The sequence below is a fragment of the Colossoma macropomum genome, unplaced genomic scaffold, assembly GCF_904425465.1.
Source record: "Colossoma macropomum unplaced genomic scaffold, Colossoma_macropomum, whole genome shotgun sequence".
Classification (NCBI taxonomy): domain Eukaryota; kingdom Metazoa; phylum Chordata; class Actinopteri; order Characiformes; family Serrasalmidae; genus Colossoma; species Colossoma macropomum.
In genome coordinates, this window is record NW_023494809.1 from 12185806 (window position 1) to 12206303 (window position 20498).

Sequence of the window (20498 nt, forward strand, 5' to 3'; positions counted from 1 at the left end):
CAACATTAACAAACGAAGGTAAAGAGTGGACAGTGGAGATTGTATCTGCGGTGTTAGGAAAAAACTCAGTCAAGTCAAAGCAACGTTTTCAGTGTAGATAAATGTAACATTGGATAAACCAGAACTTAAGACAGCTCTAGGGTCGTCTTAAAGTTAGGACAGAATCTAGGTAATTTTGTCTAGTTAGGATGTTTCTGTAATACTGTTTCCTTATATGGAGTTAGGATAAGATTATGAAGTTAGGAACTGTTGTTCTAATAGCTTCTGTCTTAAATTTAGGCCAAACTGAAGTTTTCATGGTGACTAAGCAGATAAGATTTCAGCCATTTTCTTAATATGGCCCCTGGTGCAGCAGCAACAACTTCTAGCTGAACACGCGCATTTTATTTCCTTAAGAATGTCGGCTGCTAGAATACTGTATCAACCAAACACTGCATTCTGTTGCTGCTGTTGTGGTTGCTACCTCAGTGACTGCTATGCTCATATATGCTAGGCTAGCTGCTAATATATCATAATACATTACATCCTGCTTTGCACAATCTACATATTCTCAGTACCGTGTACTGTCTGTGCCTTGTTATGTATTTATTGCACTGTATTGTCTGCCCTGTGTATATTGTATTGTTTTGTACTTGTTGTATCCCTGTGTTGCACCATGGTCCTGGAGTAATGTTACCATCCACCATCCCCTCTCAATCTGAATGGTTCTGTGGTTTCCACTGTTGAGTCACTCAAGTTCCTGGGCAGTAAACTCCTTTTGTAACACAATGCTTATTCATTTTTACAAATATTTATATAATTCTGAAATGTGTTTACTCAGATGGGTAGATATTAATTTTGCATATGTACAAATATTCACACCTGAAATGCACTAATGCATTATAGAAACATGTATTGTGGTCTAACAAAGTCAGCCTTTCAGATTGTTTATGGAAATAATGGATTTCATGTTCTCTGGGCCAAATAAGAAAATGACCATCCTGATTGTTACCAGCATGAAGTTCAAAATCAGAGCGTGCGGGTGCTAGCCTGGACTGCCTGTCTTTTATTGAAAATGTGTGGCATATTATGAAATGCAAAATGATGGAAGAATAAAAAAAATTGCTTTCAGAACTGAATTTTACATATAAATTAAACATGTAAGGCATATATACAGGGTAATTCAAAAAGATTAATGTGATTTCAAAGCGGCATATTTTTACAACCGTGAGGCGCCTAGGAACCAATCACATACCAATTGAAAGAGGGGGTCATAGAGCTTCTGACTGTCACCAGAAGATAGCTCCCTTCAGTCTGCGAGATGAGACCCCTGAGCAGAAAGCGTTTTGCGTTCTCCACTTCAATAAGAGTGAATCCGTCATAACTGTGCAATGTGATTTTCGTCGGCAGTGAACCTCCAACAGCTCAGAGCATTCGTTCCACAACACTGGATGATCTCCGAAATCACATTGAAAGAGCTGTGAGTACAGTGACATCCGAGATGCTCAATGGAGTATGGGATGAATTTAACTATGGCGTATTAACGTATGTCTGTACAGCTGGAGGAGGTTCATACTGAGCACTTGTAAAATTACATAATAAACTTTATGCTCACTTAAACCATTGAATTTACTGCATTGTTCTGTAATGATTTACAAGTGAAATAAATCATTTTAAAATTGGATGAATCTTTTTGAATCACCCTGTATTTTCAGATGTTTAGAATAACACTGGTCAGCGTCAGCCTTTTTTAACTTTGCCATTCCATGCATATACAAGAACAAAGTTTCACGTGTTCCCCTTTGAACTGTTTTCTGATTGGAACAGCACATTTAGTTCCTGGAATTACAGATGGTAGCTTTCAACATAGTTATTTTCATTGCAAAGCGTGATACATACACTATATGGGGGGGCAGTCGTGAGCTGGAGGTTAGGGAACCGGCCCTGTGACCGGAATGTCGCCGGTTCAATCCCCTGAGCCTACAATACGTGACTGAAGTGCCCTTGAGCAAGGCACCTAACCCCCAACTGCTCCCCGGGCACTGTGTATAGGGCTACCCACCGTCCCAGGCAAGTGTGCTCACTGCCCCCTAGTGTGTATGCATTCACTAGTGTGTATGTACTTCACGGAGGTGAAATTTCCCTATTGTGGGACTACTATGGGTCACATAACTATAGACAAAAGTATTGGGACCTCTTAATCATTGAGTTCAGAGAAAATTTCTTCCATCCTAGACATTCCACAATCAAATGTGAGTGGTATTATCGAAAAAGAGGAAGCGTATAGGAGCCACAGCAACTCAACCACGAATTTTAAGACCACTTAAAATTACACAGCTTTCAGAACTGGATCATTTTGTGTCCTCAGTTCCCTAATCATAAAGTGCTGTTAAAAGGAAAGGTGATGTAACACAGCGGTAAACATGCTCCTGTCCAAACTTTTTTGGAATGTGTTGCAGGTTTCAAATATGGAATGAACTTGTATTAACAAAGAACAATAAAGTTCCCAGGGTAAAACATAAATTCTCTGTTTTTTGTTGTTTTCAATTGAATACAGACAAAACAGAATTTACTGATCACTGTTTTTATTGACATTTTATACTGTCCCAACTTTTTTGGGAGATTAAGTATTAAAACTTTGTGTATCATGATGTTTGTGGCTGGCACGCTTATGATTTTATCACTGGTCTGGTTTGTAAACAAAATTTAAAAAGAAAAACACTTAGCCAGAAAACCTAATAGTCTCTCTCTCTCTCTCTCTCTCTCTCTCACAAACACGCACACAACCAGAGAGGCCTCCTGTGGCAGTCCTTTCCCTGGAGTGTACTGTGGTAACCAAGGGAGCACAATGGGACAAGCCTGTGTTTTCATGGTGGGTGGATGGACAGGAGATAACCAATAAAACAGGAAACCTATCAGCAGATGGCAGGAAGCTCCACCTATCAGGCAGTCTGGGTGATAACTACACTTGCGTCATTGACAGCAGCCAGGGGACCAGCGTAGTGCAGCACTTAAGAGGTATTGCTCACTGCCCTGTTACAGCTGATTCAACTCATCAGCTACATGTCCAATCCTAAGGATGCTTGGGTTCCTTAGGATTATGAATGGGATTCTCCACTTTTTAAACAGCATAAATAAAAAAAAAACATTTAGCATATTGGGTGATGTAACCACCAATGTTTGTTTCATCCTGTAGCCCATGACCCAGACCCAACACCAACCCCAACACCAGTCCCTGAACCTAGCCCAAAGCCCGAGAGCCCTGAGCCCTGCACTGGACGATTTGTGGTCTTGTCAGTTATTGCTGTAATTTTAGCAGGGTAATGAATAATGTTATCATATAGTCTGAATACAATATATATTTTTCAACATCCAAATTTTCATCAACTTATTCTTCTTGAAAATGTATTCACAGGTTCTGGATCTGGGTGTGGTGCCGGGAAGTGAGAGACCAAACCACTCTGTGACTCTCCATTTCGATGACTCCAAATTAGATAGTCTCAACACTGTGCAGTAAATAAGAACAGAAGGCTTTTTCATTTAGAAATGTTATTTGTTTAGATTTTTGTTCTGTTAACTAAGACTGATTTGAAAAAACTGCTAAATAATGTAGGAAATTCAAATATCCCCTCATTTCATATTTAAATGTAAGCACTTTAAAGATATAATATTAAATGGGCAACAACTTTTGCAGTGGCCACATTTTTTCACTATATGTACAAATGTATTGGGACACCTACACATTACACACACAGGAGCTTTAATGACATCCGATTCTAAATCAATAGGCATTAACATGGAGTTGGTCCCCCTTTGCACCTATAACAGCTTCCACTGCTCTGGAAAGCTTTCTACAAGATTTTGAAGTGTGTCTGTGGGAATTTTTGTCCATTCATTCAGAAGAGCATTTGTGGGGTCAGACACCGATGTTGGATGAGAGGGCCTGGCTCTAGTTCATCCCAAAGGTGTTCGGGTGAGGGCCAATCAAGTTGATCCACACCAAACTCACCCAGCCATGCCTGGTGGACGTCGCTTTGTGCAGAGGGGCACAGTCATCCCACGAAGTTGGAAGCATCCAGATGTCTGAAATACCGAAGCATTAAGATTTCTCTTAACTGGAAATAAGGGGTCTAGGCCAAGCCTGGAAAACAGCCCCATAGCATTATCCACTGGACCTCTCCACCCCCCAAGGTGTTTCTGATAAACTGGCCATTGGGTGTAGGTGTGAGGGAGGTGTAATAAATAAATACATCTCTACTATTTTTACAGAAATAGCACTTTATTTTTATTTAACATAGAAATTAAACGTCTAAAATCTATATATTTTCAGATGTTCAGAATAACACTTCCACTTTTTTGACTTTGGCATTCTGTGTGTATACAAAAACAATAAAGTTTAATATGTTCTCTCTTTGAACTGTTTTCTGATTGGAACAACACATTCAGTTGTTGGATTTACAGATGGTAGCTTATTTATAGTGCACACATATTTCAGTGATGCATGGTAAATCATCTTAGTAGTAACCTAGCCCAGCAAAATGTCTTATTGGTCATCCCAGAAAGTACTCTGTGAATGTGAAAAAAGGAAAGCAGTGGTTTAGTACATTGGAGTCGCATTGGGCGTTTTAGATCAAGAAAAACACAACTTAAAGAGCGTGTATAGAATGTATAGATTTCATTATTGTACCAAATACAGAGCAAACTGCAAAGACTGGAAATCCAAAGAAGCTCCTGTGTAAGACTTGAAAAGTTTTAGACCTGATAAAATCATGAAAGTGACAATCCCTTTACTAAACATGGACTTTCAGTTCGGTTTACAACACAAGTGAGAATAATGCCTTTGGTCAGTTCAGGAAAAGGAAAAGGAAATCAGAAAGCTGCTCGGCTGAAAGCAGGGCGACGCCTAGCGACCTTAATGGCGGACATACGTACGTTTTTTTCCTTTATGCACCCGAATTCTGAGAATAGCCCCGCCCTCTCGTGCTACGATTGGCTTAGGAGTTCATAACAACAGGAAGACCAGCGTAAAGCCCCACCCCGCCGCCGTAGAACGGCGAATCGCTCTTTAGCCTGAACCACAAGCCAATCCTAACGCAGATATTGGAATGCTGCGAGCCAATCAGGGCGCAGAGGGCGTGGTTTGTCAGCAAACGGTCGATAAATAAAAGGTGCACTTTGAGCTGTAAGGGCGGTTCTAGAGCTGTTATGTCTTATAAACCCTGCTTTTGGCAACACACAGCGCTCATATTTCACTCAGCCCAGCATCAGATTGTGCTTCTTTTCTCTTCTCAAGCTTTTTCAGTCTAGTTTGGGAGGAGTCCTGATCATGTTAACCTGACTCGCTTTACTGCGCAGTGTTTGTGCTTAAAGGTTGAGAGGTCTAGAAACACTTGGTACTCCAATAGGTACAATTTTGGGGGGAAAAAGCTCACATCTGACTTTGTTTTTGCTCCATGCAGATATAATGTACATGATTTCTTTTCCTGCAGGTGTCCGTCATGGGACTCGGACCGCAGAGTCGCTGGGCTGTCCTCCTTTTCCAAGTCTTTGGTGAGATCTCCCTCTGGCGACTTTTAACCTAAAAGCTAAAGTGAAGTTCCTGCTTGGGGTACTTTTTTGTCACGTGGTCTGAGAGGTTTTGTAATGTGAGATGCAGTAAAGGAAGTTTCTGTGCTGTAGGATTACGTTTGTAATGTGTCAATGTTTGTTTTTCACAGAAAGGGGCTGTAATGCGAGCAAGCTATGCTAGGATAAGTTATTTAAAGGGCAATTCCACCACTTTTTTAAAAAAATGTCTGCTCAGTTCAGTAGTTGAGACGTGAACAAAGTCATTCAGAGTAGTTTGATGTGAAATGCTTCACTGTACAGACTCTTTCTTTACAGTGGTGGTGATGGGAACCAGGGATCACCGTGTCTACAACACATGTATAGCCATTTTATTTACTATCCAAAATGAACAGTGAACCTACAAGTGTCTTCTGAGGCATAAATGATCTTTGAGGACTATTTTGCCGCACAACACCCTCTCCTTAATGAATGACTTTAAAAGATTTAAAACAAAAAATACACTTTAGGCCTTGTTAAAGATGGTAAAATAGTTGGGGACAGTTTTGCTGAAAATGTCCTGCATGTCATTCTCTATTAATGGACTTAATAATGCATTTTAGGCCAAAACCTTCTCAAAACTATTATAAAACAATGTCTCAGACACCAAGCAGTGTATTCATAACCATTTTATGTAATAATTTTCTGTGATTGAGCTTTTAGAGGTGGACGTCTGGTTCCTATCACCACCACTGTGAACAATTCTGACTCTAAGTTTCTCTAGAACAGAGCATTTCACACCAAACCACTCTGAAAGACTTTGTTTAGATCTTAACCATTTAAATATGGAGAAATACCATCTAGAAATATAGCATGTCGTATCAAACCTCTCTGTCTTTCACCATTTGAAACTTTGCCATTGTCCTTGTGAACATTTCACAATGAATGGACCAATAGAAATGGTCCAAAAGCTTGTTATATTACATGTACATTAAACTAAAGAATGCTTGTTTTTGTTATTGCAAAACTATTGCTCTTATTCTGCTATCAGGCTTAGGTTGGGTACTCCTTGTACCCTTAAGTTGCACAAGTTCCCATCACACTGTTGAATTAATGTGTGATTGCTTGATCAATACCAACCAACCAATTTTCCAGGATCCACTTTAAGGACAGATCTTCAATATCTAATTCAGTGAAAAAGTTAGAGAAAAGTATTGATGTTGCTGTTGGAATCTGTGGCACCCTTGTTTGTTGTACTTTACGTGTGATTAAACACTAACAGTGAATTGTTCTTGTTCTGCTGCTGTTCTGTGAAGTGCTGCAGGGTTGCCAGTGCGTTTCTGTGCGTTTCCCAAGCCAGCAGCCCATCTATGTGGTCAGCGGAGAGAATCTGATCCTGCAGGCCCAGATAGACCAGTCTCCGGGAGAGTTCATCTCCAAGGTAACATGGGAGCATGAGGCAGAGGCGACGAAGAATTCTGGGAAAACTACAGTGGCTGAATTTCCTTTTAAAAGCTCTGGCGGTCGGGTGACTGTAGAAAAGGACGGAGCTGTTATGAAGCTGTCGAACTACCAGAGAACAGACAGTGGAGTGTACACCATAACAGTCACAAACCAGCATGGAGGTCAAGCTTCAGCACGCTGCAACGTCCATGAGTACGGTACGTGGAACCAGGCACCTTAAAAATACATCTTAGGCCAAAATCTTCTCGAAACTATCATAAAGCAATATCTCTGGCACCAGGCACTGTATTTATAACCATTTCATTTTATAACTTTCTGTGCGGGAGCTTTTAGAGGTGGACGCCTGGTTCCATTCACCACCACTGTGAACTGTTCAGACTCTCTAGAACAGAACATTTCATACCAAACCACTCTGAATGACTTTGTTTATGCTTTGATGATTTTGATATTTATTAAAAAATGCTGGAATTCTCCTTAAAAACATTTTAAAATGCTATTCTCCAAACCTTTTGAAAAATATTTTATTAATGGGCTCATCTCTCAGTTTTTAAGTCTACTTAATATGTGTTGGTTTATGCACCAAAACAGCTTACAATTCATTTTTACATGGCAATTTTCCAACTTCTCTTAGTTTAAAATTAAACAGGCTGTTTTTGTTACTGTGCCTTTAAGACTGATGTATGTAAATGAGCTCTGTTCTGATTCGCTGCCTCATGCTTTTATTCAAAAGACAATCCAAAACGCTGCATAAATGGGTGGGGCTAAACTGCAGGGCGTGAAGGTGGATATATGTTATGTACTGTGCAGACTGGAGAGCAAACAGTATGCTTAGAAACTTAGTGTACGTACATCAAGCACTTTTATTTAAAATATGTATATAAAAATAAGTAAGGCGATGGGCTCTTAAATTTTGCCAAATTCTTTCACTTGTGAATCCTTGTGAACTCTGTGTTTGTCTAAAGGTTCTGTGTGGTAAAAATCCTGTTCAACTCAAAGAGAATTTCTAATGCAAATGCATATTTGTAGAGTGCGCTATTCATTTAAAATCAGATTTATTTGCTGGTGAGTGGAAAATTGCAGTATAAGGAGTCACAATATATATATATATATATATATATATATATATATATATATATATAGTCAGTATTACAGGAAGATCGGATCTGCAGTCATTGCCAGTCTCATTAAAAATGACTGACCGCACCAAATGCAGTTGTTTAGAACAACAGCCATAAGCAACAGGGCTTTAAAACTGACTGAATTAGAGTTAGCTTAGAGTTTGAGCATCAGGAGGCCTCTTGCCCCATCAGCATGAACAAGAGCCAAATATACACATCTTACATTATAAACATTATAAAAATTATAAACCTTTTAATATTTTAAAATTATTTGATATGTGTAGAATCACTTTTGTTTAAATTTTTAGAATCAATATGTTATCAATATCAATAAGCTATATTTTGACAACACTAACTGTTAGGATAGATGAGTTGTATTTTTTTGTTGTAAAATGTTGTAAAAGCTTTTTTTAATGTATAAACTTCTCTCTTTCAGTCCTTTAGCACTGCTACACACTTAAAGATGGCTCTTCAAGGGTCTTTAGTAAAGACAATGGTTCTTTTTGCATGCTTAAATGATTCTTTGCTTGGTGAAATCGTTCTTCAGATTGATGGAGAATGTATTGTATATGGTTTAATATAAAACCTTTTCGAAAAGGGCTCTATATAGCACCCAAAAGGGTTATTTTATCATTATGATGTCAAGCTTGTAACAACGGAAGAACCCTTTTCTAAAAGGTTCTATGTAGGACCATATACAACACATTCTCCATCAATCTGAAGAACCATTTTCACCATGCAAAGAACCCTTTAAGCAGACACACAAACACAGCAGATCTCAGAGAAGCTGCACATAGCAGCCAGCAGTTTCTAAAACTTGTCCAACCTTAAATTACAAAACCTCAGAAGAAGGCCTTTGTGGGCGGAGCATGGTTAGGTTAATTACAGAGCCTTTTCTCAGCTGAAACCGAAGTATGTTGAAAAACAGTAAATTGTACAGTGTTATCTTTTGGAACTGTTTGATAACACTTCATTTTCAGTTGCTTTATTCTGGCTGCTTTAACTCTGACTGTTTGTGTGTTGGCATCTCAGAGGCTGTGCACCACGTGTCTGTGATGGTGAATGTGTCCCACTCTGTCCTGCACTGTCGCGAGGCATGGGGCACTGATCCTGTGTTCAGCTGGCTGCATGAGAAGGCTGCAGTGACTGAGGCTGTGGGCAAAGTGTCTACTGATGGAAGTTCACTGCAGTTGTCCATCCCACTCTGCGGACACTTCACTTGCGTAGTGTCTAATAAACTGGGCCACAGCTCCGCCACCTACACTGGAGGTACAGCATGGACACACATACTTGTTCTATGTGACTTAATTGCCCATGTGAATATGCCCCAAGAGTCCAGTCTGACCTACAGCACCAGGTTTACAATCTGAACTGGAATGTAGCACAACAAAATTTTGACTGACCACGACTGTAGCTGACAAAGTTTTGTCTGGACCCAACTACAGCCGACAAAATTCTGTCCGAAATTGACTAGCTGACAAAATTCAGTCTGAACCCGACTGTAGCTGACAGAATTTTGTCCGAACCCGATCGTAGCTGACCAAATTCTGTCCGAACCTGACTGTGGGCCAACAAAATTCAGTCCAAACCAGACTGTAGCCGACAGAATTTTGTCCGGACCTGACTGTAGCCGACAAAATTCTGTCCAAACTCGACTGTAGCTGACATAATTCTGTCCGAGCACGATTGTAGCTGACATAATTCTGTCCGATCTCTACTGTAGCTGACAAAATTCTGTCCAAGCCCGACTGTTGCCAACAAAATTCTGTAGAACTCGCCTGTAGCCGACAAAATTGTGTCCGAACCCAACTGTAGCTGACAAAACTTTGTCTGAACTCAACTGTAGCCAACAAAATTGTGTCTGAGTCTGTAGCCTGACAGAATTCTATATGAACCCGACTGTAGGCCAACAAAATTCTGTCTGAGGCTGACCAACAAAACTCTTGTCTAAATCTGACTGTAGCCTGACAAAATTCTGTTGGTTGTAATTGTTGGCTGTAATTCCAACATCTGGTTGACATTAATAATAAAATTTTCCTTGTATTAGTAAATAATATCTTGGCCACCAGCATACTGTGCACATATTATGGTCTTTAGAGCATGTCTATTTTGTGTGTTTGTTCCAGTGCCTTGTGAGAGAAGTAACGGAGGGACAGCTGTAGCCATTGTGAGTCTCCTGTTTGTGCTGCTGCTAGCTGGAGGTTTGACCTTCCTGCTCTGGAGGTACAGTAACACACACCCAGAGGACATGAGCCAAAATAAGATGTACCAAACACACGTTCACGGTTCAGGCTGAGCCAACACACATCACAACAAGCATCAGTTCAAAGTGACCACCAAAGGTTCCTATAAACAAAGACTCCAATGTGTCAAAAGGCCAGTGAGAAATTTGTGTTCCAGAATTCTGCATCCTTTAAAAGCTAAAAGGCCAAATTAGCAATCAAAATGTTTTTGTTCACATGTAGAACTAGTAAGAAAAACATGCTCTAATTTTAACAAATGCTTCTGTCTTCCTCTGCCACATCTGTACTTTGGAGCTTATAATATTCATCCAAATTTACCAAGTATTTCATGTTCTCAAAGCCCATCTCTTGCTTTAGTTTTACTCCTGCGTTATTACTTTATGTATCCTCCCTACTTAAAACATTTCCTAATCTAATATGTTGAAGTCTCCCACTCGCATTGTGGAAAGAGTTTAGCACAGACGTCCACGCTTGTGGAAATAAAACAGCAAATCTATTCAGAAGAGGACAGTTTAGTGCAGCCAAAAGGGTGCCTGTATTTAATTTGCTTGGCCTAAACTATTTTTTATGTTCAGTATTTTATATATAACCTTCTCTGTGCGTTGAGGATTAAACAGATGAAGGCCACATCTCAGCACTGCACAGTGTGAGATGAGCACAGTATGGAATGTTTATCCAGACGAAATATATATTTGCGATGTTGTCCAAAGCATTGCTTGATAAATAAACCTGTTAAAGCAGATTTTAATCTTAATTTTGGACAGCTGATAATTTATTACATTATTTTATTTTTGTTATGTATCCATGATAATGACTGCTTTTTTGTAAGTTGACCGGCACTGTCCTGTCAAGGTTTAATTCTGCACTTTGGGTGAAAATTGGCCAGTTTGGGTCAGTTTCAGACTCAGACCTCGATGATGTGGTTTGGGTCCGGCTCAGATCGGGCTCAGGTCAGGTTCGGGCTCAAAACTTAACAATGTGGCTTAGACAGGAAGTTCTCGGCCTGGTCAATTAAAGTTCTGCTTTATTTGATCATTTTTTTACAAAACGGATAAAAATTTAATTAGATTCTCTGTGAGTTTAGAAAAGAAGCCTGTTGCCACTGGACAAGTGCTGAATTCCATGCATAAACATTTGACTACGTAACATAAGACCAACTGAGACTTAAGAAGTTTGATCCAAATTTAGAAAATTGGAGCAACGCAGTAAAAAAGAGACGCTCAGAGCAAATTATCTTCACATCGAAGGCTTGATCTGCTGGTTGGTTTGTTTGTTGTTCATTAAGCACGTGGCTTATTGTTGTGATATAATTGATTAGGGTGTGCACATGAGGGTTATTACAGGACACAGGTTCATTCAGAGTTTGCAAGCTCACAAACTCTTACATTTTTTACCATTGCGATGCTATATGTTAGCCTATAGCATGTGTGCGGCATACCTGAATGTCTCAAAATGTCAGCCTAGTACTCAGGGCTGTGTAGTGTCTTATACAGAGATAAACAGCGCGGGCAGTTCAGTCTAGGGCCGAACCACAGCTGTTCGGAGGTCAGCTGAGAACCTCTCACTACTCACTGTATAGTTTCATTGAATCTCATAAAACCCTACAGAAATCTCAGAGGACCTTGGTGTCCTCATGCTAGTCACAGACACAAGGGGCACTGACAATGTGCTGAAGCAACTGCATATAGCAACGGTTGCTAAGCAGTGATTGAAGGGTTGAGAGAATAATGTGAAATTTAGCAGGTTTTGATTGGCCATCATACAGTGACACACAGAAAACAAATCATCCCAGATATGCAGCATAACAAATATTCTGTCTCCATTTGATTGGGTGGTCTGTGATACTGTGGCTGCACCTCTGGGTAGACTGTATTATCATAATGGCACTGTTTCTACATGTAATATAATGAATGGAGGAAAGTGAAAAACGCTTCTAAAACTACTGAGGTCTGGACAATGACCTCAGACCTTATAGCTAGTTACGACCATGAACGTAGCCTAAACCATTTTTCTCTATGGGGAAAAATAAATGCTGCTTTCAAAAATCGCCACCACCTTCAATTGTCATATCTACATTTTCCCCCAAATGTTACTGGATTGTCTGAATTGTTAAAGACAGAGTTAAAGAGTTGTTAAAGAGTCAAAATATTAATTGCTACAGGCAATCTAACACTGCTGGACATGACCGAGATACCCCACACAAACCAGCAGCCTGTCTCAAATGTGATAGTAAGCTGGTCGGCAGTAGTAGAGTACATCTGGAGTAGCTGGTTTTATAACAGGGTCAAAGTTTAACAGTAGACCTGCTGACATGGGACGTCAGTTCAATGCACAGGAGTAGCATTATTTGTATTTCAACTAATTGACCTCATAATTCAGAGATTTCAGTGCTATTTGGGAAGCAAATGTACACAGGACAAAATTGTCCTTGAACTTTGGCTCGCGTTTGTTCATTGATGGGATTCGGCAACTGCCCAAATGCTTCTATTAGTGAGTTTTAAATCGGTGAGTTGTTTACATTCACTTAATAATCAGTCAGAAGTAATTGGTACATGCACTTGGGTAATCAGATAATGGGAAAAGTCCGGCTCTACATGAGTCAGACAGCATTTGGATTTATGCTCTGCAACCGACCGATAAACTAGTGACATAAACATGACATAAATGTGACATATACGTAACATAAAGCTGAATGCCACAACTTTTTTTTTTTTAGATAGAGGGTCAGTTTAACACCTGCTAGAAAAGTCTGATGAATTGGCAAACAAAGTTCATTCTGAATAATTCTGTGTTATAAGAAACATATATATTCAAATTGATAGCTACACACACACACACACATATCAAATTATATACAAACACTGACATCAGACTGTGTGTCAAACAATAACATATTCATTTTTGTCCAGTGCAGCAAATAATAACATCGCACATCAGTAAAATATGGAATATTGTTTCTACATAACTACAGCTTTACCAACTGATAATGTCAGTTTCATTAATATACTAACTTAGAACCAAAATACTGACATCTGAAAGATGCTAATAAAGTAGACAAAAATCCATGTTTCTCTTTTTCAGTTTAAAATCTGTGTACACATGGAACAAAAAGACTTTATTTAAATGTACTCTATTTGTCTTTGTTTATTAAAAGTGGCTTAGCTGTAATGCTGTGTAAGATCCAACCCTGCAGCACAGAGGCTGTACTTAAGCCTAACTAGCACTTGCTGTGAGCTTGTCAGCTGCTTCTTAATGATGCTACATTGTCGCCAACGACATGGTGATTAAAGTAATATAAAGTTGTATTTTGTGGTTTACACACACAGCTCAGTAACCGAAAAAACGTGTTAAAAAGTGACTTACATGTCCTGAAAACACTCTTTGGCACAGATCTCTTTAAAACGCTGACGAATCGCTTTGAATTTTGGTGGGAGATCGTGGCTAGGAAATATGGTGATGTGGCCAGAAGCTCACGTTGCTTGACCTTCTATAACAACATGAAAAGTCTGCGTTAATTTGTGCCCCACGTTAGGTTGTTCCCCACGCTCCACTACTTACAGCAAAGCATGATGAGGCCACAATACATTTTGTCAGCACATTCTTGTACTATATTAAAATGTTTAATCGCACTGTTAAAATCTGGAAATATGTGCTATCAACTCACAGCACTGAACATCATGCTAACAAGGTCCTAAACAGCTTGTTTAACTGGGCAGCTGTACACAGTGCCCCATCATACTGGACCCTTACTAGGGCTGTGATGTATGGCCCTCATACCTTGGCTAAGAGAGGCTAGATGGAGCGAAGCCACACTGTTCATCCTTGAGTACCACACACTTAAAGATGGTTCTTCAAGGTTCTTTAGTAAAGGAAATGGTTTCTATTTAAAACCATGAGTTCTACATAGACCCATTTCAAGCTTAAATGGTTCTTTGCGTGGTGAAAATGTTCTTCGGATTGATGGAGAATGTGCTGTATATGGATCTATATAGAACCTTTTTGGAAAATGGTTCTATATAGCACCAAAAAGGGTTCTATATAGTGCCAAAAAGGCTTTTGTTGTTACAAGCTTGACATCATAACAATAGCAGAACCCTTTTGGTGCTTTATACACACTTAAAAAAGATGATTCTTCAAGGATTTGTTTTATAAAGAAAATGGTTCTATATAGACACTCAAAGAACCCATCGCATGATTAAAGGGTTGTTTATATCATGAAAGTGTTCTTCAGATTGATGGAGAATGTGTTGGACATGGTGGTGTGTAGACAATGACGTATAGCGAAGGGTGCTATGTAGAACACTTTTTGAAAAGGATTCTATTTGGCGCCAAAAAGGGGTTTTCTATTGTTACAAGCTTGACAACGTAATAATAGCAGAACCCTTTTTGGTGCTATATACAAATTTTAAAAATTATGGTTTTTCAAGAGTTTGTTTAATAAAGAAAATGGTTCTATATAGAACCATGAACACTTAAAGAACCCTTTGCATGATTAAAGGGTTATTTGCGCTGTGAAAGGGTTCTTCGGATTAATGCATTATATGCTTTAGATGGTTCTATATAGAACCTTTTTGAAAAGGGTTCTATATAGCACCTAAAGTGTTCTTCTATTGTTACAAGCTTGACATTGAAACGTCTACAGCACATTCTCCATCAATCTGACCTCTTTTTTTAAGAGAGCAGGCAACACAAAGCAGACTGTTGTAATCGACTGTAAGCTGTTGCAAAAATTAGGTTTAAAAATGCACTAACTCCACTGAACTAACTCCAGATTTCTGCTGTCTTCCTAGGAGACACAGGCATTACAGCAGCAGAAGGGAGAGACTCCAAGAGTCGTTTGAAGATACTGTTTAATCTCAGCACTCATGTCCTCAGAAGATCCAGCACACAGGGCTGGACCCACATATTTCGGCGAGGATGGAAGGGTGGAGGACGAATGACCCCCGACAGGCCTGTGTCCTCCACCCCGGCACTGTGACCCTAAAGGAATACTGATAACATGCTAACAGCAAATGAACAGCATATGAAACAGCAAATTCCCTGTGAGGGAATGTTAGCATTATGCAAGTGAAGAGACATTAAAGGTTTCCTGCTATCTTTTAAACACAGTTAGACATGAGCGTGTTTGGCTGAAGTACTTCTCTAAAGAAGAAGCCTTGAAGAAGGGAAGGAAGCTGATGGTTAGACTCTGTTTGAAGCTTTCGGGCAAGGATCACGCGCAATTGACTGCTGGTTTCTGGATTTAGCAATACTGTCTTTGACGCTGAGCTGTTTGTGAAACACAAAATGTACTGTACTTCTCTAATTACCTTATACGTTTCAAGCTGAGTGCTTTTTTCAAGTGATGTTTTATGCATGTTTCTTTAAAACTTTCATGGTAGTGGTTGTGTCAGATACTTTTAAGCACTTACAAAGCAGCCAGAAGGTAGAGCTAATGCATTACCAGTGCTTGAAAGGGGGGCTCCACCAATTTTTTAAGAATTCTGCATACTTAGAGTCAGAATTGTTCACAGTGGTGGCAATAGGAACCAGACACCCACCTCTAAAAGCTCCCTCACAGCAAGTTATTTTATTTTACCATCATCAACATTCCATATGAAACCTCAGAAGACACATGTAGGTTCACTGCTGGTTTTGGATAGTAAATAAAATGGCTATATTTGTGTTGTAGTCATGGCGACCCCTGGTTCCTATCACCAACACTGTAGAGTTTCTCTACAATCACCCATTTCACACCAACCCTCTCTGAATGACTCTGTTTATATCAAACCCACTAATTTATTCAGAAATAATTGGTGGAATTCCCCTTTAAACTCAGAAACAGGAACTGCTGTTGAAGAGTTTTACTTTCACAACTCTAAAGCCCTCATTAAAATGTACAGTATGTACATTTCCCATGCTGTCTGCTCAGAACAAGCCCCAAGGAAGCTGTGGTGCTGTTTTAGCTTTTGCTGCCTGAGGTTTTCAAGCAGGGCTCTTTTAGTTCATGAAGAAGGGTTTGTATGTGTGTTACTGTTTATGTTCATATGAATGTAAACTGGATGGTTTACCAACTGTGTTTGTGTCTGAGGTTTCTGTTGTTCCTGCTTTGGACTGTTTCTCAAGTACACCACATGTGTTATCCACAACAGCACACAGCCTCAAGTGTTCTGTTGCTATTTATTCATACAGTTTTGCAAAGTAAAGAAAAAAAGTGGAGTCAGAACTTTGTTTTAAATGTTATTAAAGGGAAATTCCTTTTGTTTTTTTCTAAATGTCTGCATAATTAAATTGTTGAGATTGAGTGGTTTGGTGTGAAACGCTCTGTTTTAGAGAAATGTACTAAGTCAGAATTGTTCACAGTGGAGGTGATAGGAACCAGGCGTACACCTCTAAAAGCTCCCTTACAGAAAGTTATTACATAAAATGGTTATGAAGACACTGCCTGATGTCTGAGTTGTTTTTGATATTTTTGACATTGTTTTATGCTAGCTTTGTGATACAATTTTGGCTTAATACGTATTTAATTCAGTTTGATGTATTCTTGTTTTTGGTAGAGGGATACATGCAGTGTTATCTGAGGCAAAATAGTCCCACAAGAAAACTTATTTTTTCAGATTATCACTATTTTCCCATCGTCATACATATAAAATCTCAGAGGACACATGTAGGTTCACTGGTGGTTTTGGATAGTACATAAAATGGTTATATTTGTGTTGTAGACATGGTGACCCCTGGTTCCCATCACCACCACTGTAAAGAAATCTCAGTCTCTACAATCAACCCTTTCACACCAAACCACTCTGAATGACTCTGTCTCAGCCACAGACATTTTATAAAACTTGTAGAATTGTCCTTTAATACTGACAGTTCTGCACATAAACACATCTCAGTGTTGTTGATTTAATCTTGTATCACAAAGGCAGATTACAAGCAGTAAATGATACAATCGCAGCCTGAACTCTCAGTGCCCCTCTGTGTGGTAGTAAACAAAGCACCTGTGCCAACTCCATTGCATCATCTCCAGCGACATTACTTCACTGAGCAGTCAGCTGGAACACAAGACCAGGCATGTTCATACATCTGATATTTAAAGGGGCTATAGCATGGAAAACTGAATGTTTCTGGTTTTTAATGTATAAAAGAGATAAACTCTGGAAAGAGTGTTAATGATTTAAAGTGTACTGTTCACTTCCAAGTCCATAAAGCCCATAAATTAATGCTAAGTTGCAAAAATTCTTCATGGCTGTGATGTCACAAATATATTTCCATTTAGCCAACAGCAGTTTAGCCCCACCCATTCAGCCTGCAGCAGTTTAGCTCCACTTATTCAGCCTACAGCAGTTTAGCGCCACCCATTCAGCCTGCAGCAGTTTAGCCCCGCCCATTCAGCCTACAGCAGTTTAGCTCCACCCATTCAGCCTACAGCAGTTTAGCCCCACACATTCAGCCTACAGCAGTTTAGCCCCACCCATTCAGGCTACAGCAGTTTAACCCCACCCATTCAGCCTACAGCAGTTTAGCTCCACCCATTCAGCCTACAGCAGTTTAGCTCCACCCATTCAGCCTACAGCAGTTTAGCTCCACCCATTCAGCCTACAGCAGTTTAGCCCCACACATTCAGCCTACAGCAGTTTAACCCCACCCATTCAGCCTACAGCAGTTTAGCTTTGCCCATTCAACTATAGCAGTTTATTTGTGGTCTCTGACTTTTACACAGTTGAAAACTAAGAAGCACATTTCTACTGCACATAACAAATAACTGCATCAGAAGCTCCTTTGGAGAAGCACAGCAAGGTGACAAAACATTACTATCTCACTGACGTTTGTTTGCTCACCCTGATCGGTCTTATCTCACTGTGCACTCATCCCTTCTGTAGCACAGTTTTTATTGTGGGATTTCCTGACCAGAAACACACGTTCCACTGTTCACTATTATTCAGTGTGGAGAGAAATGAATAGCCCATCCTGTGTTGAGCTATGGATCAGTCATTAAAGTTAAAGAGCGTCGAAAACAGGCTCAACAAATTCATCCTCCATTTAGGCCTGATTAAAGACGTCCCAGAGGATGTTTATGCTGCATAGGAAAAATCAATTTAAGCTGCAGAAGCATTCCTGTAAATGAAATTAATCAATTAGTGGTTTACAAGTCTTACGTGCTGGTTTATTTACACTCAGGGTCAGTGAGGAGATCAGTAGCGCTAATATAATTAGCTTAGCATATTCCATTAATCATAAATGTGAAGAGGCAGAGATATAACCCCACTGAATCTGTTGATTGTTCAAGCCAAGGGGTTTAATCAATACAGCTACATCCTCATAATCACTGCTAAATCCCTCTGGTGGCCTAAGGCCAGAAACATGGTGCCATGATCGATTCACAAGAAAAAAAGCCCCTTTTTTGGAATTTACAAAAGCAACATGGCTGCCCCAAGCCTAACTCAGGGTTTATAAACAGAAAACATGCAATGTGTATTGACTGTTTTATAGTAGTTTCATATTTAGCCATTCTGAGGTCCAATTAATGCATTAATGGTTAATTGTAGAGAAACTTACCACAGATTTCTTTACAGTGGTGGTAATGGGAACCAGGTGTCACCATGTCTAAAACACAATTATAGCCATTTTATTTACTATCAAAACCACCAGTGAACCTACAAGTCTTCTGAGCCTTTAGATGTAATGTTGATGAAGGGAAAAAAAAACATTTTTTTACATACTTCAATACATCTCTCCACCCTGAATAGAAATAAAAAATACATTTTAAGCCATAAATTTATCATAAAACTACCATAAAACAATGTCTCAGACATCAGGCAAGACCACACCAAGCTCCATCACAGTAAATACATTTTTCAGTTGCTTTTAACATTATTCCACTCTCAGTCATACTCATGAGGCCCCCAGTGACCAGATTTTGAGCTGCAGGCCTTAAAAGCCATTGGCTTAAAGGAAAAATCCACAGATTTATCAAAATGTCTGTATAATTAGAAGGTTTAAATGTAAACCAAGTCATTCAGAGTGGTTTGGTGTGAAATAGGTGATTGTAGAGACTCAGGTTTCTTTACAGTGGTGGTGATAGAAACCAGGGGTCACCATGTCTACAACACAAATATAGCCATTTTATTTACTATCCAAAACGAACAGTGAACCTACAAGTGTCCTCTGAGATTTTATATGTATGACGATGGGAAAATAGTGATAATCTGAAAAAATAAGTTTTCTTGTGGGACTATTTTGCCTCAGATAACACTGCATGTATCCCTCTACCAAATCAAGAATACATCAAACTGAATTAAATACATATTAAGCCAAAATTGTATCACAAAGCTAGCATAAAACTAGCCATTTTATTTACTATCCAAAACCACCAGTGAACCTACATGAGTCTCCTGAGTTTTATATGGAATGTTGATGATGGTAAAAGTTTTCTTGTCGACTATTTTGCCTCGCAATGCCCTACGTGTACCCCTCCACCATTAATGTATTTTTAAAAACATGTCCAAAAATAAAAATAAGTCCAAAATCTTCTCTCAAAACTATGATAAAGCAATGTCTCAGCCATCAGGCAGTGAATTCGTAACCATTTCATATAATAACTTTCTGTGAGGGAGCTTTTAGAGGTGGACGTCTGGTTCCTAACACCACCATTGTGAACAGCTCTGATTCTGTTATTTTCTCTAGAACAGAGCATTTCACACCAAACCACTCTGAATGACTTTTTTTGTACATATGAACTATTTAATAATGCAGGAATTTTGAAAAGTCTTGGTTACACTTGAAAGCCTCACTTTCTGAATTACCACATGCTGATCCAAGCATTTCCTGGTTCAAAATACCCTTACAGTTGACTCTCCAGTACTCGTACCCCTGCTACAGTGCCTTTACACCTCACTTCTCTTCCAAAACATCATAAGTCAATGTTTACATGCGCTAGAGGCGAAAAGCAGTGAACCTTTAATAGTGTAACATATTAACATTAGTATTTTATACCAGCTAGTTTTAAACAGGGTTACCAACCTTAAATCTTCAGTCTATGTAGCTTGATAAGAAGTCATTCAGATTCTTGTGAGTAAAAAAAATGTACCATTCTAGAGAAACTTAGAGTTATTGTGCACAATGACAGTGATAGGAACCCAGTGTCAAAAGTGTTTAAAGGCTTTAAAAGCTT

At 39.3% G+C, this 20498-nt stretch overlaps 1 protein-coding gene across 3 annotated transcripts in view; it reads left to right on the forward strand.

The window, feature by feature from the left end:
- si:dkeyp-97a10.2 overlaps positions 1 to 16402 on the forward strand; it is a 30363-nt gene extending 13961 nt beyond the window's left edge. For 2 of the 3 annotated variants that reach the window (XM_036557965.1, XM_036557966.1), the window contains 8 exons: positions 2770 to 2997; positions 3176 to 3299; positions 3395 to 5384; positions 5469 to 5529; positions 6840 to 7184; positions 9138 to 9374; positions 10232 to 10328; positions 15139 to 16402. In XM_036557965.1, the coding sequence (XP_036413858.1) occupies positions 5478 to 5529; positions 6840 to 7184; positions 9138 to 9374; positions 10232 to 10328; positions 15139 to 15202 (795 nt within the window). In that variant the 5' untranslated portion in view covers positions 2770 to 2997; positions 3176 to 3299; positions 3395 to 5384; positions 5469 to 5477 and the 3' untranslated portion in view covers positions 15203 to 16402. The remainder of the gene's footprint in view (positions 1 to 2769; positions 2998 to 3175; positions 3300 to 3394; positions 5385 to 5468; positions 5530 to 6839; positions 7185 to 9137; positions 9375 to 10231; positions 10329 to 15138) is intronic. The other variant, XM_036557967.1, reaches the window with a different exon arrangement.
- Positions 16403 to 20498: the final 4096 nt, after the last annotated feature.